Source organism: Electrophorus electricus, chromosome 6, assembly GCF_013358815.1.
Source record: "Electrophorus electricus isolate fEleEle1 chromosome 6, fEleEle1.pri, whole genome shotgun sequence".
Classification (NCBI taxonomy): Eukaryota; Metazoa; Chordata; class Actinopteri; order Gymnotiformes; family Gymnotidae; genus Electrophorus; species Electrophorus electricus.
In genome coordinates this window covers 7,275,799-7,301,001 of record NC_049540.1, presented here as the reverse complement: position 1 = coordinate 7,301,001, position 25,203 = coordinate 7,275,799, and the positions used below count along the sequence as shown (strand labels likewise).

The window sequence follows — 25,203 nt, the reverse complement described above, 5'->3', positions numbered from 1 at the left end:
TACAACCAAAACATCTGACACTTCTTCTCTATGTAATTTGTTCATTTCAGAATATACACAGGCTCAATGAAATTAATTACCTAACTATTTATGAATATAACATTACCACATTATCAGTACGTAAGAGGTTCTACAAATGTTCTTACATATGGGCTATGCCTTGTGAAAAATGATTGTATGAAACTATAACCAGCCACTTATCCAAAAAAAGCTGCACCCTAATGCTAAATTGAACTAATCTTAACGTGTTTTGGCACAACATCGTAGTATTCCTATAATACAGCTTTTCGTGCCAGAGGTTTTCTTAAAAGTCACAACGACCACCTAGTGTAAATTCAATGTAACGCACAAATGCCTATATTCGGCATATTTTGGCCTTTTTGCCGTACCGTAGGAGAGGACCTTTGACTCGTGCTTGGCCGCTGTGTTAGACACGTGGGTTCCATGTTCGTGCAGCAATAACAACATGGCAAGTCTGACATACGAGGGTTGCAATTTCTTCAGGCAAAGACTAGTGTTAGCAACGTTGAGCGGGAAAAGAGTCAAAATCCGAAACATACGGTCTAGAGATGACAATCCCGGACTTCGAGGTTTGTTAAACACACAAATACTTTGTTTGGAGTGTGACGTCGTGAAAAAAAATGTGCGCTACCTAAGCTAACGCTAACCATCTCACTGCGTAGCGTTATGTGGCGTAGTCTTGTAAACGTTGGCTAGCTTTACGTGTTGACGAAGCACGTGAAACTTTGGCCAAATTACTCTGTATAGTAGCTTAAGACTTGATTACAGTGTTGCAAATGATTCTGGTGTGACAACGTAGCGATACATTTTGAACAGAAATTTGAACTTTCAGGATCCGAAACTTTGAGTAGAATTACAGGTGTAGCTAAGTTTCTTGGCAGGTATGCGTACGAGTGTGATGATTTTCGAAACGCGAGTCTACCTTTGTCTTTGAGTCCGTCAAACAAGTGCACCCTACGTTAACGCTAGATAGGCTAGCTAGCTAGTTATTGGCATGAGAGGTGCAGTTTATCAAGCTATATATCCGCATAGTCCGTGTAAACCAGCAACGTCCACTGCTGCCCGCTAGTGGATTGTTTTATTAAAAGCTTTTCCTTTTACGCTATTTCTGAAAGATTGATTTGACGCAAGCCACGTCTACTCCACTAACTAGTTGAGGTGACGAATACATAAATAACACGAATACATAAATAACTAAAGTCTTTCTCCTCTCAGATTTTGAAGCTAGTTTCATCAGACTTCTTGATAAAGTGACCAATGGCACCAGAATTGAAATCAACCAAACAGGTAGACCAAAACGTCTTCACGTCCTCCTTGTGCACTCTTGGATATTCCCTAATCCTTAATAGCCTCCCTATTTGAAGATATCTCCCTGGTAGAAATAAATGAAACCCCACGATTGGTGAACTTGAGCTCTGCTCTCTTCCACCTAGGAACTGTCCTGTTTTACCAGCCTGGCCTGTTGTATGGTGGTGCCGTAGAACATGAATGCTGTGCTCAGCGGTCAATAGGCTACTACCTGGAGGCCCTCATCATGCTTGCACCCTTTATGAAGAATTCTCTTAGAGCCATTCTGAAAGGGGTCACCAACGACCCCGTGGACCCCTCAGTGAGTAGTTGCTTTCGTAACCAGTTTTGCTGCTCGTGATTGGATGATTCCACTTTTTTGGCCAAGGTGAATATTTTGTGGTCCTGATGAAACTGTTATATGTCTGCATGTGGCATACCAGTGTTTCTCCAAGGTGTCTGATTTTATGGATGTGTTTGTTGTTCTGCAGGTAGACTTAATTAAAGCCACTGCTGTTCCTCTGATGAAGACGTTTGGTATTGATGGGGAAGGTCTGGAAATAAAGGTATCAACACCAGTTGACTTTTTTTTGGAACTACTATTTTTCTATTGGAACTACCTTGAGTTAAAGCCATTCCTTTCTCCCTTGTGTTGTGTTAAACCTAAAACCAGATTCTGGTGTTGTATTGCAGAACTCCTGCCAAAGCTCTCATTCATTTCTCATTCACAAGAACTCCAATGTGTACCACGAACAGACTCAGCCAGGTTTTCTGAGAAATAGTACATCTTATGCTGAAATTAACTTTCTTTTCTATTATTGTATTTTTTACATGAGTGGTTGCAGTGACTTTGGAAAAAGCATGTTACCACATCTATTTTGTGATTGGCTTTGTACAGACTGGCCTTCAGCAGTCTTATGAGAGCCTTTTATGGTTAATGTCTGCAGGGGTCATTGGATGTAACCTTTCTCTAGTCAGGAAACAGAAAAGGGCAGTTCATAGGGCAGTTCTTTCCCTAGTGTACCTTCATAACCTTCCTTGAGATGCTTCAGGTAACGAGGTTATGTTGGCAGGATAACTTGAAGTTAGAGAGAAGTTGAAAGAGATGAATCTGAATGAATTAGGAAACTGAAGTTTATAAACGGTGTGTGTGTGTGTGTGTGTGTGTGTGTGTGTGTGTGTGTGTGTGTGTGTGTGTGTGTGTGTGTGCACGGGGTCAAGGTGGTGAGGCGAGGTATGGCCCCTGGAGGAGGCGGCGAGGTGCACTTCTCCTGTCCTGTTCGCCGTACCATTAAACCAGTGCAGCTCACCGACCCAGGCAAGATCAAGAGGATTAGAGGCACTGCGTATCCTTCTCTCATCCCACTGCGCTCTCCCATGCCTGCCCCATGTGCAGGTTATTTTACACTTTTGATCAGATTTTATCTCTGCTCGGTGCATATCTGTTCTGCGCAGGTGGTATTCAAAGTGTAGTCTGGTTACTGTCTTCTCCCTGAGCCCATCATGTCTTCTTGACCCCACGTGTCAGATACTCTGTGCGTGTGTCGCCTCAGATGGCCAACAGAATAGTGGACTCGGCCAGAAGTATCTTAAACCAGTTCATTCCAGACATCTACATCTACACGGACCACATGAAAGGAGCCAGTTCAGGAAAGTAAGTGTGCATTCTTTTGTTACCACTAGATGGCGGTGATATTTAGGATCACCTAGCTGAGTATCATTTCTAGAAGGCATATGAAGGTTTTTAGGAAAACATTTCACAAGGAATTTAATTTCAGAGGTTTGCATATCAGAAGTAGAAAAATGCCCTTCAAGTATTTAGCTTTCTAATGAATTCAGCATTGGCCAGTGTAACGTGTAAAATAGATTTTATTTTTTTTTTTTTGCTTGTCTGATCAAACTTCTTTTGGACTCAAAGCAATGTAAATTATCATATTTAAGTATTGATCATATTCATCTTAGTTTTTTTGTTTGTGTTTAAAGGTCCCCAGGTTTTGGCCTGACTTTGGTGGCAGAGACAGTGAATGGAACGTTCCTGAGCGCGGAGCTGGCATCCACACCACAGGGGCAGGGAGACCCTGTGCTTCCAGAGGAGCTCGGCAAGAGCTGTGCAAAGCTGCTTCTGGAGGAGGTCTACAGGGTGGGTGCTGCCCCTCCCTGCAAACCCTCACCTGGGCTCACAAGCATGACTGGGGCCTCCTGACTGCTGGGTTTCACACATGTGGTTTCAGGCGGCTGGGCCCACGCATGTGGTTTTCGGGCTTTGCTGAGATTTACCAGGTCATGCCAAATGAATGCAGTCATATTCAGACTGCATGACTCACAGTAATATAACAATTACAATATTGTCAATATTATTCATATGTGGAGTAGTTGTTGTTAATAATAAAAAATTAATAATAATAATAATAATAATAATAATAATAATAATAATAATAATATTAAAGCTATAGTTAAAAATTAGTTGTTGTTTTTTTAAAATACTGAGTTGTTCTTTAACCAGATGTCCCTTAGGCCTAAAAACAATAGAATAGAATCCCGTTGAATTCAGCTGTTTTAAGTGAGCTATTAACCATATTTGTCTTTTCGCAATATTTATTTGGACTTTTTTGTGACATCTTCAGAGACTTCACAGGCCTGTTACAAATATAAGAAGCAGTTTAATTGAAGAGATGCTTTCAGTTTTTCAAAGTTTTTCAGGAAAGGCATGCAGATCAACGAGGACACTTTGTAATATTTTGTGAAAGCATATACCTGGCATAGTGTTAGCATTGTTAATATGTACATTAGTATGACGTTCAGATTGTCTGATGCAGATTGTATGAGCCAACATGTAACATGGTGTCTGAAACTGTTCACTACCTTGTCCCCTGTTTTGAAAAACAGATCCTGAACATGGGTGCATAGAGAGAGCCAAGACTTTAGTGTGTAATTCCACAGGGAAGTTCTAGTGTCGTCTCTAATCTGTCTGAGCAGCGGAGTACTTGAAGCAAGCCCGCACACACAGAATCCTTTTAGAAGGCAGTGTGCAGTTGAGTTTATTTGCTTTTCTGTTTTATTACATGCAGACCAATGAAGGTCCTAGTGTGTCTCTCTCTCTCTCTCCCTCCCCCTGTTTTGGGGCCATGTGAGTTTGGTTAGTGAGGGTGATCTGGTGATTTTTATTTATTTATTTTTGTTTATTTCGACCAATATTGTTAAGCAAAACGAGGCTCTCCATTGGCTGCTCCGGGAGGCAGGGGGATTGTGGGATGAGGGGAGTTAATATTTGAAGTGGTGGGATCTTTCACATGCTTTGGCCCAACAGCTCTGTGCATGTAGAAGCAGGTTTGCCTGTTTGCTTTGTGGTTAATCAGTGCTGTGTGGCCAGTCCTTGTAGTAAACAGCTTCTGGACACAGACGCACGCTTTCCTCATGGTGGGAGCAAATGAGCTAAAGGAGCGGAATTAAAGTAAGTCCGCATCGTTTTCTCAGCATTTGAACATAACATCCTATTGGAGTTGTTTTCCTAGGAAAAGCAACAAGGTGTTTCTGTAGCTGTAGTTTGCTCTTTGGTGCTGATGTTGAGAAAGGGAAAATGGCCCGTTGGTCTGCAGGCTGCGGTAGATGTGTTTTTCTGTGATGTCGGGTGTTGTTGGCTTTTCTGGATGGACTCTCGAAAATGGACGTTGCCGTCTGAGTGTGATGTGCCACTCACAGGAGCTGATTTCTGACCAGGACAGGTGGAGTTGAACTCCCATCAGTCCCTCTCCTGGTGCCAGTATTGACCTTCTGAGGGAGATGATGCCACTTTGCACTGCAGCAGAAGGCCCTGTTTGTCCTGTATGTGTTTAGTCAACATATTGGCAGTGTTTCAGCAGGCCCTGTGTTCTATGGGAGAGTGAAGTTTGTTGGGGTTGGAGGGTGTGGAGGGGTGCTGATCTTCTCTGCGTGTTGCATTTTTGTTTTCTCCACTCTTGTTGTAGATTGATTGACAGATTATTTCTGTTAATTGGCATCAGATTGTAGCTGCTTTGTTCTGGTTGAGTGAGTTCTCCTGGCATGATGAGCACAAGACACCGTTAAACAGTGGAGCTCTGTGGGAAGGCTGGCTAATTGAATTAATTTGTTTCTGATACACTAGCAGGTGATGTGTAGCAGGGAGCACGAGAAGGGTGGGGGAATTGGTCAACTGTCATTGCAAGTGATAGGAGTCATGATATTGGGAGTCACAATCTCAGGAATCATGGATATGGTTAATGTATCTTAAATTAGGGATTAGTATAGCGTGGACATTTGAGTTAGCTCCTATCAGTGTAGTGTGAGAATGTGTGTGGGGGGGGGTGTGTAATTTGAGGGAAGTTGGGGACTTTTCCACCATGCCGTGTATGTGGCTAGTATATGCTGTTTGGCCTCATCAGCGTTGGGCCATGTTAGTATGGGGACTAAACTTCCACACGATGGACGTCCATGTTCCAGCTGAGCCTGAGAATTCTCTCATTTGGTGTAAGTTCTTGGCTATGTATGTGTGTAGAGAGAGGGAGAGAAAGCACTTGGTATATGTGAAGAAAGGTATTTCAACTCTATGTGGTGGTTTGGGGAGCAGAGTTTTATTGGTTGACTTGACAGGTTAATACTGGAATCTCTTGCTTATGTAATTGGTTTTATATATTTAAAAAGGGTTTAAAAAAAACAAAAAAAACTTCACTGATGCTTAGACTACAGAGAGAGAGGCAACCATATCGTCAACAATTTTTTTGGGTTTGTTAAAATGGTGGCTAATATCCCAAGTGCTGTTTGTCTTTTAAAGTGTTTTTTGTGTTTGTCCCATCAGCAGGAGCCATCGTGTGTAAACAACACAGCCTCAGTTCCTTTATGAGATTATGTGATTGCATCCGAGGCTGCCTGGATGATTGTGGTGTTATGGACACTAATGGGAAAACACCATTCCTAAAGTGGCTAGCATTCCTCCAACTATTAGAAATTCATTTGTCAAGATTTGGCTATTGAGAATGGCTTTATGCCCCAGGATATGTTTGGTATAACCAATGTCTGTGTCTCAGCACGTCATGACCTTCATAGCACCTGTGCTGGGGTCTTGGCACTCTCACATGTGACCCAAATACAGACGCTGTACTCTTCATTATGCTTTTGTCATTCACTGCGCCATTCCCCACCCCACAATTTATGCAACAATGTCTCCTTGTACCTGTTTGTTTATTGGTATGTGCGTTATTTGTGTAATGCTTTTGCTGATTAAATATTTTTGTAGACATGTCCTCTTGTAGTTTGATGACCTCGGATAGTCTGATGCCTGCTCTTTTATGTTCAACCATTATCTTTTTTTTTTTTCCCCTCCCCCTCCTTCCGTCAGGGTGGCAGTGTGGACTCAACCAATCAGAGCCTGGCTCTTCTCTTCATGACACTAGGCCAGCAGGATGTGTCCAAAACTCTCCTCGGTCCCCTCTCTCCTTACACGTGAGTCTGGCGCGCTCTCTTGGTCTCATGCCTCTTGCCTGGTCTGCTTTCGCTCTTCTTTCTTCCTCTTTTGTTGCACTTTCTCTTTCCGTATGTGACGAGTTTGTTTGTTTTTTCTCAGAAAATGTATGTGTACACATCACCCTATTTGGAAAAATGCTTACCAACCTTTCTGATCGACCTGTTCAGTTGGGCCTCATTTTAGTTTGCTGTTGTGAGTTCTGTACTTTCCTAATGCTCTGGGTGACTAAAAGTATTGGCTACAATTGAGAGAAATTCCCCAAAATTCACTACAACATCCAATAAAACACTGTGACAGACAGTTGAACAACATATCTAATCAAAGCCGCAATCATGATTCCAATTTTAATAAATATTATTCAGTCTTGAGTGTGAACAGATGGTATTTTGGTTTATTTACATTTATTGTCCATGTAGAGTAGGGCTTTGCTTCATGGCAGAGATACTTAAATCTTGGAGGTCCAACTATTACTAATATTTTAGTAATTTAGTATTACTAATACTAAACCATCTCTATACCTGGAAGACAGATGGTCAATCACAGACATTTACACTGCAATTAATTACCAGTCATTACAAAATGTGGTACACAATGGCATGAACGATTACTTTGTCAATGCCCTTTCTCTGCTGAAACACTATCCTGCCCTGAAAACTGCCGTCCAACTGTAAGCACTGCTACAGCGCCTCCCACAGCTTTCGCTACTGTACTGACACACATTCACCACATCTTGCATGTCACAATTTAAAATGAATTTTGTAAAATGTTGTGTACCTCTGCACCTTGTATATTTATTCCTGTTACTATCTATATACTCACAATTGTGTAGTTTTATTCTTGTGTGGTTTCCATTATACTAAAGCAAATTCCATTATACCAAAGCAAATGGCTGACAAGTGGATAAAAGTGATTCTGATCAGAAAATACAATAGAAAGCATGTGTGGGTTGTTTTTTTTTTTTTTTTTTTTTTTTTTTTTTGTTTTGTTTTTGTCCCCCCCCCCCCCCCCCCCCATTTCAAAGTCTCATTTCCCAGGTTAGGCCCAATGTTGGTCCTCTGTGTTCTTCTTGAAGCTTGGCACCATCTCGCAGATAGTGAACTGTCCATTTTCAGTTATCATGGTACCGGTGCTGTGTCCTGATCAAGTACAGTACTATGATAACTGAAGATTGGCAGTGCCAACCCGATGCCCAGCGGGAGTGCCCGAATAGAACTCTGTTGCCTGTTCCAGATCCCATTCACCAGACTCGACTTGCTTCTGGACCATGTATTATTCGTATTGTTTTAGACTCCTGTAAGCTTGTAGAACATGTAGTAGACTCTGGCCTTTACTGTCCTCCTGGTGTTCCCTATGACCAATATCTTTGAATTTCTCCCTCAACTTGCTATTTACACTCCAGCTACTCTTCTCTCCACCCTTTTGCAATAAGCATTTGGATTGGCTCCTTTACTTCCCCGCCTCATTATTATGTTTTCCCATGTGCCTCAGGCTAGTGGGAGATGCCCCTGGCACATGCTGTCCCAGGTCACTGCAGTCATGGTCAGTCCTGACGTAGAGAGCTGTGGCCAGACGAAAGCGATCTCTATACCCTCCCTCCCTCTGCCCTGCTTCACAACTATGTGGGTGTTTGCCTTCAGTGTGTGGGGGAGAGGAAGATGAGGAACATGTTATGTTTTTGTTTGAGTTGGAAACTGTAATATACTCTTGTGATGAGAGCTTTAAACCAGGGAGAAGTGTTCATGTTTGGTATTTCTCATATATTTACAAATATTTCAGTGTTTTCATTCACGTTTTTCATGTAAACTGTGGCATTCAAGAGCTTTTTTTTTAAAGTAACAGGAGATGGTTTCTTCTGCAGGATTGAGTTCCTGCGGCACATTCGGGACTTTTTCCAGATCATGTTCAAGATTGAGCCTCAGAAACCAGAGGACGAGCAGAAAGGGGGAGAGAAAGTCCTGATGACCTGCGTTGGAGTAGGATTTGCCAACATCAACAAGACACTCAAATAAAGACTCTACCTAGAGAGCACCACATACTTTCTGTGTATCATTGAAGCAGTTTTCATAATTGTTTAATTTTACCTTATGTCATTTTTATAGTGAAATATGGAAGAACTGATTGCATTTCTTTGTACCTCAGATAAAAGTGAAAAAATACCAGATGTGTGATTGTAGGTGTTTTCTCTGCTGGTGGTAAAGGGGGTTAAATGTTCATATTTTAACCTTTAGATTGGGAACCACAAAACAGCATATCCTCTTAGTAGCTTTTATTTCTATTTCTGTTTTTTTTTTTCTGTTACATATATAATATTCTGGGCAAGTGATTATATCACTTTTTTCCAAGCTGTATTCTGCCAGGTGTTGTTCAATTTGCTGTTCCATGAAGAAAACGACCAAATCTGTTTACTAACTACCAAATTCACAACTCATGATGGCTGGAACACTTCAAAGCTAGTGTTAAGAAATGATGACCCTAGCTTTAAAAAATGTACTGTGTACTGGGGGAAGGCCTGGAAGGTTCACTCTTCAATGCTACAACAGTATGCTCAGAATTGGACTCCTGGGTGTAAGCAGTGTGTAAAGCTGTCAGGCTGCCTGATGGTCTTTGGAGCCATAAGTGTTCCTAGCTAAGGCACGAATGTACAGGTATCACACACTTAATGTTGCTTGTACTTCCTACTACTCCTTACGCTAAAGTTATGGGGGGGGGGGAAAGTGGTAAGCCATGCAACTTTCATACTTCCTGACTAAAAATGGTAAATTTGCCTTTTGGTCTGGATTTCATGCCCTCCTGAGAGTTATAAATGGCCTGTTCTCTGCTGATGCTGGACATAGTACATCTTTTGATGCCATTAATCAGCCAAATTTTCTGTTGGTATTAAAAGGGTTTGCTTTAGGTTGGTTTAGGTCATACTTTCATGACAGAAAAGGTTTGCCCCAAGGATCAGTTCTTGGCTTCCTCCTCTTTATAATCTACATGTGCATTGGACAAATGATCTGTAACCATGATCTTAGCTTTCATTGTTAAGCAGATGATATTCTGAGTAATGCTTATATTACCACCTCTATAGTACATCTGTTGATAGCATGTCACTGAGCTTTGGACAAAAGCGGCAGGTAAATATTGTCAACTTTTACTATAGCCACTATAGGCTAAGCACCAACTAATATGAAAGTGTCAAACACAAATACAGCAAAAGCTGTTTCTCACTTGTGATTATCGAGAGTTGAAAGACCTTTTATTTATTTATTTATTTATTTATTTATTTATTTATTTATTTATTTATTTAACAAACTCAAGGAATACGTCTTCAAAAATATTTCACTTCTGCCATCTTTGGAATCTGAAACGTCATCCGTGTGACCTAGATTGTGGACAACTCAAGATGTTGAGAGGATGCCAAATGACAAAAGTGTTGCCTTTGGCTATTGTCATTAATAGCGCGGTGCGAAGTTTCTAATGTTCGTAATACAGCTAGTTAGCTATGTTTACTGTTTCCTACAATGATCTAATATCTTTCCTAACACTTGACTGGTTAACACTGTCAGTTTATTTCAGTTTTTTTTTCAATCTACAAAGTTAGCCACGCAGAAGAAAAGGTAATGCATACATTTTAAGGTTAGACACATGATTAACCTACGAAACAAAGACCACTAAAGCAAATGCTTTAGCTCAGTTAGCTAAGACTCTTAGCAAAAGGGAGCACCGCTAGATGACAAGCGAGTAAAATGAGAACTCTAACCAGTAGCTAGGTAGCTAATCAAACACCCCTGTAATAAATAATTGTTAATAGACGAGATTACTTTTGGTAATACTTTTACTTTTTTACTTTTAGCATCAGTATTCTATATAACGGCTAATATTAAAAGGTTTTAGCAGTCGGAATTTCCCATTTCTGATGACTGGGTCAGGTTGCTCTCTGGTGCAGCTTGTCTGGTTCAAATCTAAGTGGATTTCACTGTTATGATATAGAGTCTTCCCCCCCCCCCCACTGTCACTGCAGATTCATAATTTAATCAAATTCAAAAATACTTTTGTAATCTGAAGAACCAGCACTGGATAATTCACAAAATCGTGAGATTTTTCTTGATCCTTACTAAATGTCTATTTCATAATATATTTAACCATTTCTGACTATAAACATGCTAAAAACCATATTCCCTACCTTCACCAGCTCCCATATTATAATTGCCTCTTTATAGGTAGTGTTCTAAATATCTGAACAGCCTTCAATACATTCAAAAATCTGCTACTAGAGTTCTGCCACAGGAGATCTGCTCATGTTTTACTTCAGTTACACTGGTTACCTGTCTCTCCCCATATTAAATATAAATCCTCTTTCTCACATTCAGTGCTCTGCATGGGCTTCCTCTTTATAACCTTTCTCACACTCTTGGATCTTCTGGCAGTAATCTCACTGTACCTCATACTCGTCTTTCTTCTATGGGTGGCAGGGTATTTGTTGCTGTGGCCCTGAAACTGAAGTGCCCTCCCCACCCTCACACATGGATTTTAACAAGTAAAGTCATGAAAAGCAGTCTTCTCCAGACTCATTTATTCTTCAATTTATCTTCTGTCAGCACTTTATGGTGACATATTGTTTCTTATCTAGCCAGCTAGCTATCTCACTCAACTGAGCGCTAAGAGATTATCCATAATTTTCTTAATATGGGTAGGAGAGCTGCTGTTCTTTTAACTAGCAATTGCAATCCTGCCTCGGAACTACAAACCAGGCTTGTAGCTCACAGACAAAAAAAAAAACAACCTAGCAGCTCATAATGTTTTACAGTTTGGACCTCTCAGAGCTGCAGCTGGCCCATGTGCTGAAAATGCTCATTTCAGCCTCCATCTCTTCTTTGTTCTTCCTCCTTCCTTGTCCAGCCTCCTCACTTCTCCATCACTTCCTGTTTTCTTCTCTCGATCTTTTTTGCATTATTCCTCTAGCCTCTTTGCTTTCTCTTTATGTTCTCCCTTCTTTTTTTATTTCAGTGCTCTCTCTCTTCTCAGTCTCAATCACTTCTGTAGTCACTGTGCTACTATGAGACACTGCATCTCTGACAGCTCAGGATTCTTGGTCATTTTTGTGGTATGTTAATAACCAGCACTGTTTTGCTTTGCACAGTGTGAAACACACACACATACACCCAGTCTCATGTTGAGCTCTGCAGTGTCCTCCAGGATCTTCTCTCTGCATGGTTTCTCCTGCTCTCCCTCCACAAAGGTGCTGAGATCATGGAGAAGCTCAACTGCCCGCTGTTTCTTCTCTCTCTCCCCATCTGATTTTTTCATGTGTGGCCCATGCCTCCTTCAAGGCCCAGATTTTGAGCTCCATCTCCTGGCAGATGGATGTGGCTTCTGTCTCCAGCCTCTTGTGCAGCTCCCTTCTCTGTTTAAGGCTGCTTAGCCTGGAGTCCTTTGCTACTGACTTAGGTTGGCACTTTCCATATTTGCACTAAAAGAGAAGGGAAGTGTTTCATGTGACACAGAATACACTTGTCTGTACACGTACAGTGCAGTTATGACATTTCTTATTATATGCCTGCCAGGTTTAAATTAAATAAAAGGGCCTATACATTCTAATACACATAGGCCAATTACAGTTCCATAGCGTTTATTAAATACACAAGGTCAAATAATCAGGGAACTATTACATTACGGGCAATATAACCTAGTTACTAGTTTTCTTTAATCTCATATAAACAGGAATGTCTTAACTGTAAACTACGTCGTTAGCTACAAGACGTTAGCAAATATTTGATAGATGCTGTAACCCACCCTAATATTCTCCTGTAATACATTCAGGATGCGCTTTGTTTTCAATATTGGTTTGGAACTGGAAAAACAAAATTCACACCCTCCTAATTAGCCTTGAAGTTTGTCACTTTTCGATAAATCACGTTTGGGCAAATACCAAAACTTATTTCTCATCTTAAATACCACAGCAGTGCTATTTCCTTTTTATAAAAACGTTATTGCGAAATTAATGTGCACTCAACCACAGAGCAGGTTTAGTGGTTTACGCCGCTATTTATTTGTTTAAAACGGCAACGCGTAACCAGTTTTCCACGTCAATGTAGTGACTCGACTCGAGGTGAAGTCGAAAGTGTACGTGACATCATCACAAAGCTATCGTAATATACCATCAAAAATGAACATAACCGCATATTTACCCCGAAAAGCACAGGTAAAACTAAACTGCACTGGTCCCTACTGGTTTGATTACACCCACTTGGTGGCGACAGCTGTTTTACATTAAAGTGTATATATATATATATATATATATATTTTAAAGTATTTGCAGGCCTATGACTCTCGTGCCAAAGTTAACAAGATGTTTACACCAATGCGGTAGAGTTTTAGTTTTACAGTTAGTTATGTAAATTGATTATCCTTGTTGGTTTAGCATCCCAGTCACATTTGACCTCGTATAAAAAGTTCTGTGCGAATGCCATGACAAAATACCATGTGGAACTTGCCATACTAAGCCTTGTTGCAAGGACCATCCCACTCTACTTTCATAAACTTACTTCAAGCTTCATATTCAAAATGCAAGCAAATGTTTTGTCGATGTTTGCCGAAATTACATTAATCCGGTTTTCACTTTTAATGCGAAGCGTCGTAGGTTAGTCGACCGAAACATGATGAACCCACTGACTTCGATGTAGACGGTGGGATTAGCATTTTTCGGAGAAGATCATGGCGGCAGCGGTGGAGGTGAGTGTAAGTAGCGGCAGCAGTGACACATCTAGCACCGGCGAGGAGGAGCGGATGAGGCGGTTGTTTCAGACTTGCGACGGAGACGGAGATGGATACATAAATAGGTATGGTTCAGCTACAGTAGGCTTGTCTTAAAGTCCAAGAACAGTGTGTATGTCGCTCACTGGCAATAAAATCAGTTCTATAGTAAATTGAAGAGCTTAGCTTCATACGTAACCTCTCAAGATCTGATCCTGCACCTTTCATTGCTTGCAAAAGTGGAGACCGAAAGTCAACAATCTTCGCCGGCGCTTTGCTCTGACTTTGTCTTCGGCAAACGTTAGTTCACTAGCGTTAGTTATTTATTGTTCTTCACAGTTACTTGCTGCAAAGAAACCTTGTTTAGCAAAGTTTATAACTAAATTAGCTTCTGTCAATGCTTTCGTGTAGTCTTACAGAAGGAGCAAAAAGCCGTAACTTTACAGGTAACTGGAATGCCAATAACTTGCTAGTTTCTAGCTTGTTAACGTTACCACCTATGGTTTAAATCTGCCTTAGAGCTAAATTAATAACGATATATTTAATAATAATAGTTAATCTTACACTAAGCAATTTAACTGCAGTTAGCTTGCCACGTTACTAGTGTTTCGTTTAATTTGTAAAGGACAGAAGTCTCTGACTAAAATGCTGTAATTTTTCAGTACTGGTATTCGTGATAGTGCTGTTTCTAAGCCGTCCCGTGTATCAGCATCCTTCACACAAGTGTCAGACATGCTTTCCTGCTTCGCGTCCTCTGTCGGATGATTCATTAAACGAGTATATGAGGGCATCACATGCAGTAAACTGTGTTTTTATATTCTGTTTATGAGCATAAAAGTGTAAAGCTTCTGATACTTTATTACATATTTATCAAGCCTAAATGGTGTGTAAATGAACGTGCTAGGAAATGAAGAAGAAATGTCAGAAATAAAGAAGAAATGCGAATGTGGTTTTTGCTGCCTTCAAGACCCTGGAATACTTCCCTAGATATTACAATTTTTTAATTACATGTTGCAGCTTATAAACTGATATTGAACATGGTGATGCCAGTTGTGATGCTCCTATACCTGCAGCCAGATCTCAGTCTTCTGCAATAGTGAGTTGGGTAACGCAGTATAGGGCGAGTTGTGTTCCTACAAGAGCAGTAATGTAAATGGATTCAGCTTTTGGAAGAGTAGAGCCAGTAATTTGTTATGCCTGTTTCACAGCTGTTTGTAGAGCTGTCTATTCTCATACTGTGGTGTTACCATGCCTGACCACGATCACTCATGTTGGGGTACTCTGAACAGTGCTATGGTAGAAGGTTATGAGTGTCCTCTTTAGAATGGCCTGTTGCTCAAGCATCTTTAAAAGTGGAAGTGTTGTTGCACCCTCATGATTGCCATGGAGTTTGTGTCCAGTTGACTTGGTCAGAGATGTACAGACCCAGATGTTTAAAGAGGTCTGTCCACTCTCTCCACTGCTGTACTATTAGTGCAGACAGGAGTATATTTCACCTCAATCCTCCTAAAATCCAGAATCATTTATTTGGTTTTTGATGGTGAGTAAATGGTGCAGCTCATCTCGGGCCTCTGTAGACTCTTTGACCTTCCCCTAGTGATGACTAGTTACACAGTGTTTGGTCCTTCAATTATATAGGTTTCCTTATTGCACTGTAAGTGGGTCTTCCAGAAAAATGCTTATAAATCCTTTCATACTTTGCTTTATGTTTAACAGAAGGTTTGTTGTTAGGCTTTGTGTTTAATCCTTCTACTATTTCTGGAATGTTCTGAAGTTCCTGGGTTGGGTCCTGCTCTGATCCAATCTCCAAGTCTCATCTTGACCTCTAAAATTTCTGCTGTGCTTTCTTTCTGTTTCAAAGACAGAAAAGTACAGAACAGTTTGTGAGTAACTTCATGTTAAACAAAGGCTGTGTTAAATGCAGTTTAGCGCTGAAATGAACATGTCTTAATTGACTATAGGTAAATATTTGGGTCTTACTAAGAACCAGGTGAGAGAGTGACTTAGCAGACTGTTGCTAAACATAAAACAATCCTACAAGAATCCACATCAGTTTGATACAGCTGACATGTTTGATAATCATGAATATGTGAGGAAAAATTGACAGGATGTTAAAACCAGAAACAAAACATTAAATTATTTTTCATGTATAGTACACATTACTTTAAACTTATCTCCCCCTCCCTCTCTCCTTCCATCTTACTCCACCTCCCTCCCTTCTTTGTACCACGCCTCCAGGAATGACCTGTTAATGGTGTGCAGGCAGTTGAACATGGAGGACTCGGTGCCTGAGATCATGCGGCAGCTGGGGGCACATGAGACAGGCAGGATCTCCTTTGAGGAGTTTGCACAGCGCCGCATGCAGCTGCTCACTGAGATCCGCAGGGAGGAGGGCCAGCTCAAGCTCAGCGAATCAGAAACAAGGAAGCTCAGAGAACACATTGCTTCCTGGCCAAACAACAGTGAGAACAATCTGGGTAGGTGGACTTGACATCTAGAATGTTAAAGCAACCATAGCGTTGTTTTAATTGAGCATGTGATGTTTCTGCTGTGTAGATGATGATGATGATGATAATAATAATAATAATAATATGATTGTTTATAGTATTATAGTTTGTTTTTGTTTTGTTTTTTTGTACTGATACATAAAATATTAGTATTTGTAGTGTATTGATAAGATGTCATTTATCTAAAAAATGTTCTGGATGAATTTTTGGAAGATTGTTTGTGTTCTCATTAGTTAATAAATACAAATGTTTAGTTAATACATAAGTGTAACTACATTTTAAAATTGAGTGATTGAGTGATTTTTTTAAATTTTTTTATTGTAGGAGTATATTTTTTGCCACTGACTAAATAAACTTAATTTATTCATTATTAACTTACATTTCCTTAAAAAGAACCTTCTTGTTCTATACATCCAGACCCTGTCTGTTTGATAGTCTTGTACCTTCACCTCCTGATGCCTTTTACTCATGAGTTCTCATGACTGACATGAAAAAGTCCTGGTGTGTGTGTGTGTGTGTCTGCATGTGCGTGTGTGTGTTTGTGTAATGGCGCTAAACAAATATGTATATTTCATTATGAATATTTTATCTTGAGTGTATCCAAATAAAGTACTTGCATATTTGTGTGTGTGTGTGCATATGTTCCTCGTGTGCATTCTCAGGAGCCAGAGAGAGATGGGAGCATGACTCTGGGGCCAGAGACCTGCAGAACACAGACCTACCTTCTTCCCCTCTGGACCAGCAGCAACATTCCTCAGTACTACTGCAGAAGTTTCTAGAACAGCCTAGCAGTGTCCTGGAGCTTCCGGAAAACCTCCAGAGATTCCTGGCTCCTCTGTCAGGTCAAACCGGCCCTATGGGCGGAGGCTACCCAGACCTAGTGAACACGGTGAGTTTGGAACTGTAGTCTGCTGCTGCTGAGAGGGGGCTGCACTTCTGAGCATTCTGTTGCTTCTGTTAGACTCAATGGAAATCGAATACTTTGGTGTCTAAAAATCATTTTTGGAAAAAATGGGGATTTATTGCAAACCTGGATGGATTTACAGATTGAAAGGTTCCATATAACCTAAAGGTAGTAACTTTAAGTTAGGTGTCCTCCCTTATTCTATGCCAGCCAGTTCCTAACTTGAGCCTTACAATACCTGTTCCTCTTTGTACTGGACATTGACTTGAAGGTGCAGTGTGTTTATGTGGGCAGCAGGAGACAGTGTCATAATTAGGTTTGTGTATCTGGTTAAAAATACTGTGTTCTGCAGGAATGTGTATGAAGGCCTAACAGATTGATCTGTGTGGGTGTGTGTCTTTGTGTGTGAGCAACACACACAAAGAGAATGAGTGAGGTTTCATGGGAGTATCACTAATCCATTCTTACTGTGATTCACATTTGTGGGTTTATGGGAGCTGTTAGCATATGTGTGCGTGTTATATGGGATATGCCGGAAGAATGATGGTGCCCCTGTTTGTCAAGTAAAGATTCAGTCAGCTCTGTTGTGGCTTGCAGGGTAGAGGCCATAGGTTCAAGCATCAGTGGGTGGGCTAGGGTTGGTGAAGGTGCCTTACTACTTGAATGTGAGGCCAGTTTTACTGCAAATAGCACCTTATGCCAGAACTGCTTTGGGCCACTTTCCGTCATGTTGGTTTGTTTGAAGCATCTCTCCATTTCATTCAGCATATGCTGCAGAAACTCGCCTGGTGGATACACATTTATGCAGCCAGACGTTTGCGTGTGTGGTGTGCGCTACTATAAAATTGGATATGCATCTTTTTGTGTGCTACATCAAAGCTAGAAAATACTGCATCTCAGTCTGTAGTGTTATACGGGGGCCGAATGCTATGAATTTCAAATGACATAAATTTCAAACAATATGAATTTCAAACAGGGTGAATTTGAGAGCGCGAGCATGAGCTCTGTGCCAGAGAAGTCACTGCTGTGGCTTTAACACTCTGTGCTCTACATTCAGGATTCACTGTGGTGGGAAAAACGTTTTTGCTCTTTGTACGAATGGCATTTCTCACCCATTAAAACCCATCAAAAGCCAGGGTTTTGGTTTGGTATGGTTTTCCTCCTCACTGCTAATGACTGTCCTCCAGAACACTTTCTGGAAGCAAAATGCACATGATATGTGAGACGCATGTGAGACCATGGAGTTGAGGTGGAAAGAGACTCTGGGTAATAGGGAAACATGTGTGAGACCTTTGTGAGATGACTAGTTGAGGTGTAGAAAAGGAGTAAGAGAGTGTTGGCTCACCAGTTACGCCGAGCGCCTTCCATATGAACACGCCACTTCACAAAGGGACCTCACCACACTTGGACATATAGACCATATCACAACACCAACATGATATCACCAGTTTACTCCCTTGGGTGTGAGAATGTTAATTAGCTGTTAGTCAGTGACACATAGATACACAGTCATTGCAAAGGTATTTACAGCATAGCACTGTGAGGTGGTCCCCTCTCTTCTGATCTGCCTATGCATGCTGCCTGGCTGCAGACTGAGAGTAATCTCACTATCCTCTCCTTCTCCTGCCTCCTCCTACCTGTAGTAGTAATGCCTCCATCAGTGAAGCCCCTGGATGCAATTTTCTGTCTTTGGTTAGGGGTGGAAGGTGATCTTGGACTAGTATAAACAAGAAGCTTTCTAGCCAGAGTGATCTCCTTTTTGAGGTCTGTCCCAAGCACTGTCTGTTTGTAGGTTTCTCCTCAGGGTCCAATCCCATAAAAAGATACTGGACTTTTAATGTAATGTCATGACAGGAGTGCTGACACAGAGCTTGGCATTCCAGCCACTCCCCAGTGTGCTTACTGCAATAGGATCAGCCAATCCCATCAACGCCACCTCGTCCATCGCCACAGCAACTTATGCCCGTCACAGGCTGTTAGGCACGATCTCGTTATTGGCCTCGTTAGACTAAGAGGCCTGCGCCGCTGCCTCAGAGAGGCAGAAGTGGGGAGGGAGCCGCTCGTCGTGCTGACTGTGCTAAAACCACTGAGCCACTCCCTCAGGTGCTGTCCATCCACAGCCTTATCTGGTTAGGCTTTTCTGATAGCTGCAAAAGTAAACACACCATGTTAACTGTTGGTTTAAGGGGGTAAGACAAAGACTCGTGTACCATTTTACCGTGCTAGGAGCTGTGCTTGTGGCCTGGTTTTGGCTGCTAGTTTCTCCAGTGCACTGAGCTTCCTACTCACTGCTTCACTGGGTGGCTTTATGTTCAGCTTAAAGAAAATGTGCTGTGGTGGGCAATATGAGATGTTCACGCATTGTGCTATGTGTGCTGGGGAGGGTGGTGATTTTCAAATTCAGACAGCCACCAGGAAAATGATTGGGAGGAGTAATGAATATCTAGCATCTCCTCTTTTCTCTATGGACTTTATACACACACACACACACACACTGTCTCTCTCTTACCATTTGTAATTATCCACTTAGTGTCTTTTCAGATCTCAAATCCTCTAAAGTGCTGCTGTTCCTCTTGCGAGCTGTTACAAGATTGCTCTCATCTCATCTTGTCTCATCTTTTGTAATGTTTGTTATAACCCAGCTGCCAAAATAGGACACAGTATGGAGACACCATGCTGTCAGTCCCCTGTACCTCTCCTGTCTCCATTGCCAACTCCCCTTCCTGGGCTGCACCCTAGCCGCACCTGTGTGCCTTGTGTGTGTGTACGTGCATGTAATTGCTCTAGATTTGAGCCTTCTTTGCCCCAGGTGGTGCTAGTGCAGCCTCTGTCCACCTCGTCTATTTCCCAGACTTCCTTTGTGCTGTTTTGGTTTAGTGGTGGGGGGGTGGCTGTCTATTTCTACACCGCATGGACATGTCCACTAAGCCGCCCCAAAACAGCCTGGATGACAAATGACTGGATTCTGATTATTTATGAGTCGATGGTTTAGTGTTGCTACTAGGGTAAGCAGGTTATTCTGAGTGAGGTGACTATTTGTGCTTTTGAAGTGTGTGTGTGTGTGTGTGTGTGTGTGTGTGTGTGTGTGTGTGTGTGTGTGTGTGTGTAGGAAGCACAGATTTTTGGTTTGCTATCAATAACCTGAACTTCAACAAAAATAGTTTTCAAGAAGGGATTCATGTTTTGAATTCATGTTCACCAGTCCTGTTTCTTACTAGTGGAGGGTCTAGCTGATAGACCAATCACGTTATGCTAGTGTGTTGATTTTGGGGTGTTGACTCTGGCCTCTGTTTGATATAGATACAGTGATGCCATGTGTTTTTCCAGTGTTTTATTCAAAATTGCATTGATTTAAAAATTGTAAAGCTTTATGTTAAAAAAAAGGCCAAATTTGACAGCTGCACCTCAAGAGTTCTCAATATTCTGTGTTAAAGGTTGGTTGTGTATTAAAGCAGAGGGACCACTTATGTGCCATGAATATGAATTTAGAGCTTCAGGTGGTTCACACCGCTAGCTTTTCTTTCAGTGGAATACTAATGTGGGTAAATTACGTTCAGGGCTGTTTGAATCCACATTGCTAGGCCCAAGTTCACTGCAGCCTTGCTGACACAGAGACGACCAAACCACTGACGAGACTGTAAAACCAGATTATGAAAATAATTGTGCATAGAAGTAACGGTTCCCTAAACTGGCGTGTGTGTTAACTGGTTAGAGTTGCACCAGGCAACTCTAGTTGCAAAAGTTCGATGCTTTTCCAGCACAATGTAGCAAACCCTTCTGTAACATTCGATGCTCTCAATACCGAATATAGTCTGAACAACGGAGTCAGTATTCTGGATATGCCGATCGAATTGCGCAAGCTAATTTGACTGGGATGGGCGACGCAGAGTTTATGGAAGGCAGTAACCTCGCTAGCTAGGTAGCATGGCTAGGCTAAAAAAGAAAGACGCTCTCTCACGTACGCGACTTGTTGTGCTCAAGGAGTCAAGTGTGGACATATTTTGCCTACATCGCTGACGAGGACCAATATGCAAAAGGGGTGATAAATCTGTCAACACCAGCAGTTTGGCTAAGCACGTGGCCAAGAGGGATCCCGACCTCTATAAAGCTGAAAAGACAACAGTTTAGCCACACCGGGGGAGCTTTCTTACGTAATTAGTGATCCGATGACAACTGAACTGTTTTTGAGACGAGCTAACTACCCGTTTTGCCATGTGATTTCATGATGCTCACGTGTTCGTGTTTCCATCGCGAATGGGCCATCAAGCGTGTAGGCTACTTAATTGTTACATTTCATGTGGGATCATTTTAAACGGTAAATACTGGTGTTTAAAACGGAGCATTGTGTGTAGAGTTTAACCTCAAATTCTGAATGTTTTTCTTACTCTTTATTTTCTTGCTAAACTCAACTTCTGATAGTCAGGCTACCATTACATCGGTGCTAGACAGACACACACACACAAAATATGGCAAAGACACCAAACGGAGAAGTCCAAGGAGTATGAGACACAGATACGCTGGTTTTCCGAGCTAAGAATCTTAAACAGGCAAAGAAATCCCAACTGTATTCCCCTCTGCCAAATGTAGAAGAAAGTTTGAAATATTTAGTTTATTATGTAGTAATTATACTTGCTTTATTTAGCAAAATTCCATTTAAAAATCAAAACTTTAGCATTCAGTCCAGTAAACTACACATTTTTTCAGACAATGGACTATATTTTTGTGGGAGTTTCATGCCAAAGTATTGTTATGGTGTTGAGAATTGTGAGAATATACATGTGTTATTGGCATTGACGTCAAATTTCTTGTATAGTGACGAGCCTAGTACTGACTTGGAGAGTTGTTGATGAGCTAGTTACAGGCCTGGGAAGGTTTGACAACAATATGTGGATCATGCACATGCATGTATGCACGCACACATGCACGCGCAAGCATTGCCATGTCAGAGAGCTGGTATGCAGAAGTGCAGTCAGAGTGGATGGAGATGGAGACGACTCCCTCCGTCCTGAGGGAAGCCCAAGGGAGCCCAGCCAGGGAGAAGCACAGGTTTGTAATTTCTGACCAAATCTCTGGTATTGTGGAGACATGCAGACTCCTGTCCCAGATACATTTTTGCATGTGCATGTGTGTGATTGATTCTGTGTTGCGTGATTTACAGCAGCACTGTCCTTGTTTGGCTAGTACAGAAACCCTTGAGGCAAGTTCTGAAATGCCAGCAAACCTCAAACGCTCCCAAATGTACATGGAAATGTGTCTGTTTGAGAAGACGGAAATCTTCAGTGCGTCGTAACCTTTGGCAGGGCTTTGCATAATGCAGGGCTGTTTGGTGTGGCGTTTACACCTCCTCCCCCAACTTTTCCCCTCGGGGAGATAATGGGTTGCGTTTGTCAGCTGAATGTCCCCACAAGGGCAGCAGTATTTATCCTGAAATTTTCCACTCTGGAGTTTTGCGGATTGTTTTCAGCTCCTGGCCCTGGGGGGTTGTTTGTCTGAGCTGTACTTCCGTCCACCTGTTTTACCTGGCTGGGGTATAGATGCTGCACAGACACCCTGTCTGCTGATGTCAGAGTGATTGACAGCCGAACACTTGCACACTCGCTGGATATAAATCACCCTCCTTAGACCCAACTCCACTCGGGCTAACGAGACCAGGGCAGCTCACACTTGTGTAAACATGCGAGAGAGTTTCTCAGTTTGAGTGTCCCCTTTCTCACTCTCTCCCTCCCTCCTTCTGTCTCTCTTCCTCTTTTTCTGTCACTCTCTCTCTCTCTCTCTGTCTCAGCCCTCCAATGCCTTTCTCTTCCATCACTAACAAACCCAAGTGCCAGCCTCTGTGGTTTTTCTCAGAATAAACAGCCTGGTTTTTTTTGTTTGTTTGTTTTTTGTCATGGGTGCTCTGAAGAAGTCTAACACCGAAATCACTGTGAGGACTCTGTGTACAGTGAAACATGTAATTGCAAGAAGACGCATGCCACCAACCCCAGTGGTGTGTGTGTGTGAGCACGCAGACCAACCTATCGAGTGTAAGTGTAGACACCTTAGTTTTTTTCCATTTTAGAAAGCAGAACCTCATACTACAGCTGTTCTGTGTATCACCCGTCGAGAATCTTTTCATTCCACACTGTCGCTGTGCTATCCTGTCATCTTCTGTATGGTCTAAGAGTGTAACGAGAAATAAATGTAAAAGAAAAGAAGAAGAATCTAAACTGTGTATAAAACTGTATTGTTGATAGTCCCCTTGGTCTCCACTGAGAGTCTCTTATATGCTCTAGAATGTTTTGAATGAGTTGAGGTTTTTGTGCCGTTTAAGGCAGACCTGTTTTGTTTAAGAAGATCTCGGTTATTACACAAGCACGTGCTACTTTTCTTTGCGCAAGGATCAGCCGAACTACTCTGTGTGGTATATAATTGCAGCTATGTAGAATCAATATTTTGTATATTTATTGCCACATCAGATCTTGGAAAGAACAGAGAGCTGGACAGTGAGTGTGTCGTTCCAGACCTGTTAGCTCTTGTGCAGCTCATGCTCTGTGCAGCTCATGCTGCAGTGTGGCTGCGAATGGATGCAGAAGTTGAAAATGGTGCTCGTTGCAAGATTGTTTTTAATTATGTCCAAAACAAAGTGTTAGGAGGTTAGGTGTCTATGTCCTATTTTTGTTGTCACCAGCGCATGATGGGTAATTTCCCTGCTGTATCTGGAAGGTTTCAGATTAGTATCATATTAACAAGGTCATTTATGTTTGGATTTGGAGGATGTTCAGCCCGTCTGTTTCTTTTTGTGCTTTTAACACACATACACACAGTTGTTCAACTGTTTGCAGCAGTTTTTCCTCCTTCCTTCTCTCTCTCCTTCTGACTCTCTTCCTCTTCCCCTCTCTCTCTCTCTCCCTCTCTCTCTCTCTCTGTGTATCAAACACACAATTTGCAAGAGTCGTGCTGGATATTTCTGTAGAGAGTACTGTGTTCACTAGAGGGCGCTGTTAAGCTGCTCTATAAGCCAGGGCTTCGCCTCTCTCACCGTTCTGAACTTTAAGCTTATTTTCCTGTTTGTTCCCTTAGTGTTTGCAGCTGTGCTGTCCTTTTTAAGAACGCTCTGTTCTGGCTCCGATCCTTGTGTAAACCCCCGATGTATGTTTTTGGTTGATCTTAAATGAAAGTTATTGATATGCCCTTTCATAGCGTGAGTGCTTTGCTAATGGCCCCAGACGCATTGCTTAATGAAGAGTGTTGTTACAGAACGAAGTACACCCATAATTAAGCCTGCTGTCTGGTCACATTGCTAGGAGCACTTCATAATCTACTTAATAGCCCACAGAGAGCTGCTGAGAGGTGAAGAATGGGGACATATTGTAATGATGCAAGATTGATTGAAGGAAAAGGGTGGAATTTGGGGAAAGGACGCTTTAGCGAGCTGTTTGTGGGGTCACGCTGGTATATAAGGCCTCCGTGCTGCTGTCAGCCTAATGGAGTTTACATGGAGACATTCAAATGGTGAAGTGACCATCCGACTGAGTGAGAGCATTTTAGAGAGAGTAAGGGAGGGTGCGTGTTTGTGTGAGCGCGTGCAAAGGCAGAGTAAGCTCTCTGCAGCTGTAGGAGGAGGAGGAAGGACACAACTAAAGTGTGTCTTGACAAAAAGAGATGGGGAGAGAGAGAGCTGTAGAGTCTAATAGAACAGAGAGAGAGCGATTGGGTGGGAGAGAGAGAGAGAGGAGTAGGACTGTGGCAGTAAGCAGTGAATGAATCCCTTTACTCGCACGCACGCGCACGCGCACACACACACACACACACACACACCCACACCCACACACACGGATGGACGGACACACGGATGCCCACACTCGCTGGTCTCTGCTCAGATGCCCCTCCCACCTCACAGCAGTGGGGCCCCAGGGAGGTTCTCTCTCTAGTTCTCTCTCTCTCGCTTGCTCGCTCGCTTGCTCTCCCTCTCCCTCCCTCCCTGACTTTCACTCTCTCCGCCCGCTCTAAGCGTGTGTGTTATGAGCAGCGCTGAGCTGTAGCCTGGAGTCTCCGGCAGGCTCTGGGAAAACCTGCACGCCTGTGTCTGTCCTGCTTTCCTCACTCTGGGAATACTTCCGGAATTCTCCGAGGCGCTGGGGATGAGTTGGGAGCGGTGGCGTGCGCGGCTCCTGGACGCCGGAGGGAGTTGAGGGGAAGATCCTCCGTGCAGGAATATTCTCCTCTCCAGCTCAGTCTGAACGTGGAGTGCCTGGAACTGAAGGGATCCGGGCAGTTTGGACACCATGAAC

General features: G+C 42.3%; 2 protein-coding genes and 1 long non-coding RNA gene across 6 annotated transcripts in view; 2 read left to right on the top strand and 1 right to left on the bottom strand.

Annotated features, from left to right (window-relative positions):
• The first annotated feature begins 417 nt into the window (after positions 1 to 417).
• On the top strand, positions 418 to 8,948 carry rcl1 (RNA terminal phosphate cyclase-like 1). 3 transcript variants are annotated; one of them, XR_003411320.2, is made up of 10 exons: positions 418 to 590; positions 1,237 to 1,308; positions 1,455 to 1,630; positions 1,800 to 1,874; positions 2,530 to 2,654; positions 2,837 to 2,962; positions 3,292 to 3,448; positions 6,662 to 6,765; positions 8,276 to 8,406; positions 8,646 to 8,737. XR_003411320.2 is itself a non-coding variant. In XM_027020038.2 (9 exons), the coding sequence occupies exons 1-9, from the start codon at positions 467 to 469 to the stop codon at positions 8,794 to 8,796; spliced, it is 1,110 nt and encodes a 369-aa protein (XP_026875839.2). In that variant the 5' UTR covers positions 418 to 466; the 3' UTR covers positions 8,797 to 8,948. The 3 variants fall into 3 exon arrangements, 2 of the variants coding, with proteins under 2 accessions (XP_026875839.2, XP_026875840.2); XM_027020038.2 differs by lacking the exon at positions 8,276 to 8,406 and having other exon boundaries at positions 8,646 to 8,948; XM_027020039.2 differs by lacking the exons at positions 418 to 590; positions 1,237 to 1,308; positions 8,276 to 8,406 and having other exon boundaries at positions 1,608 to 1,696; positions 8,646 to 8,948.
• Positions 8,949 to 11,477: 2,529 nt separating this feature from the next.
• On the bottom strand, positions 11,478 to 13,394 carry LOC113583631. Its single transcript, XR_003411321.2, has 2 exons — positions 13,315 to 13,394; positions 11,478 to 12,239 (listed from the first exon to the last, which is right to left on the bottom strand). It is a non-coding gene; the product is annotated as an uncharacterized LOC113583631 (long non-coding RNA).
• mcc (MCC regulator of WNT signaling pathway) overlaps positions 13,268 to 25,203 on the top strand; it is a 60,366-nt gene continuing 48,430 nt past the window's right edge. The window contains exons 1-3 of one of the 2 annotated variants that reach the window (XM_035527523.1): positions 13,268 to 13,608; positions 15,761 to 15,999; positions 16,692 to 16,918. In XM_035527523.1, the coding sequence (XP_035383416.1) occupies positions 13,484 to 13,608; positions 15,761 to 15,999; positions 16,692 to 16,918 (591 nt within the window). In that variant the 5' untranslated portion in view covers positions 13,268 to 13,483. Of the gene's footprint in view, positions 13,609 to 15,760; positions 16,000 to 16,691; positions 16,919 to 24,929 lie in introns of those variants that run through there. The other variant, XM_035527524.1, reaches the window with a different exon arrangement.

What these genes read in the sequence shown, in the direction of transcription:
- rcl1 (XM_027020038.2), top strand. Translation starts at nt 467, where the DNA reads ATGGCAAGTCTGACATACGAGGGTTGCAATTTCTTCAGGCAAAGACTA. An exon ending in TGACAATCCCGGACTTCGAG is followed by an intron (nt 591 to 1,236) that starts GTTTGTTAAACA and finishes TTCTCCTCTCAG; the next exon opens with ATTTTGAAGCTAGTTTCATC. An exon ending in ACGACCCCGTGGACCCCTCA is followed by an intron (nt 1,631 to 1,799) that starts GTGAGTAGTTGC and finishes GTTGTTCTGCAG; the next exon opens with GTAGACTTAATTAAAGCCAC.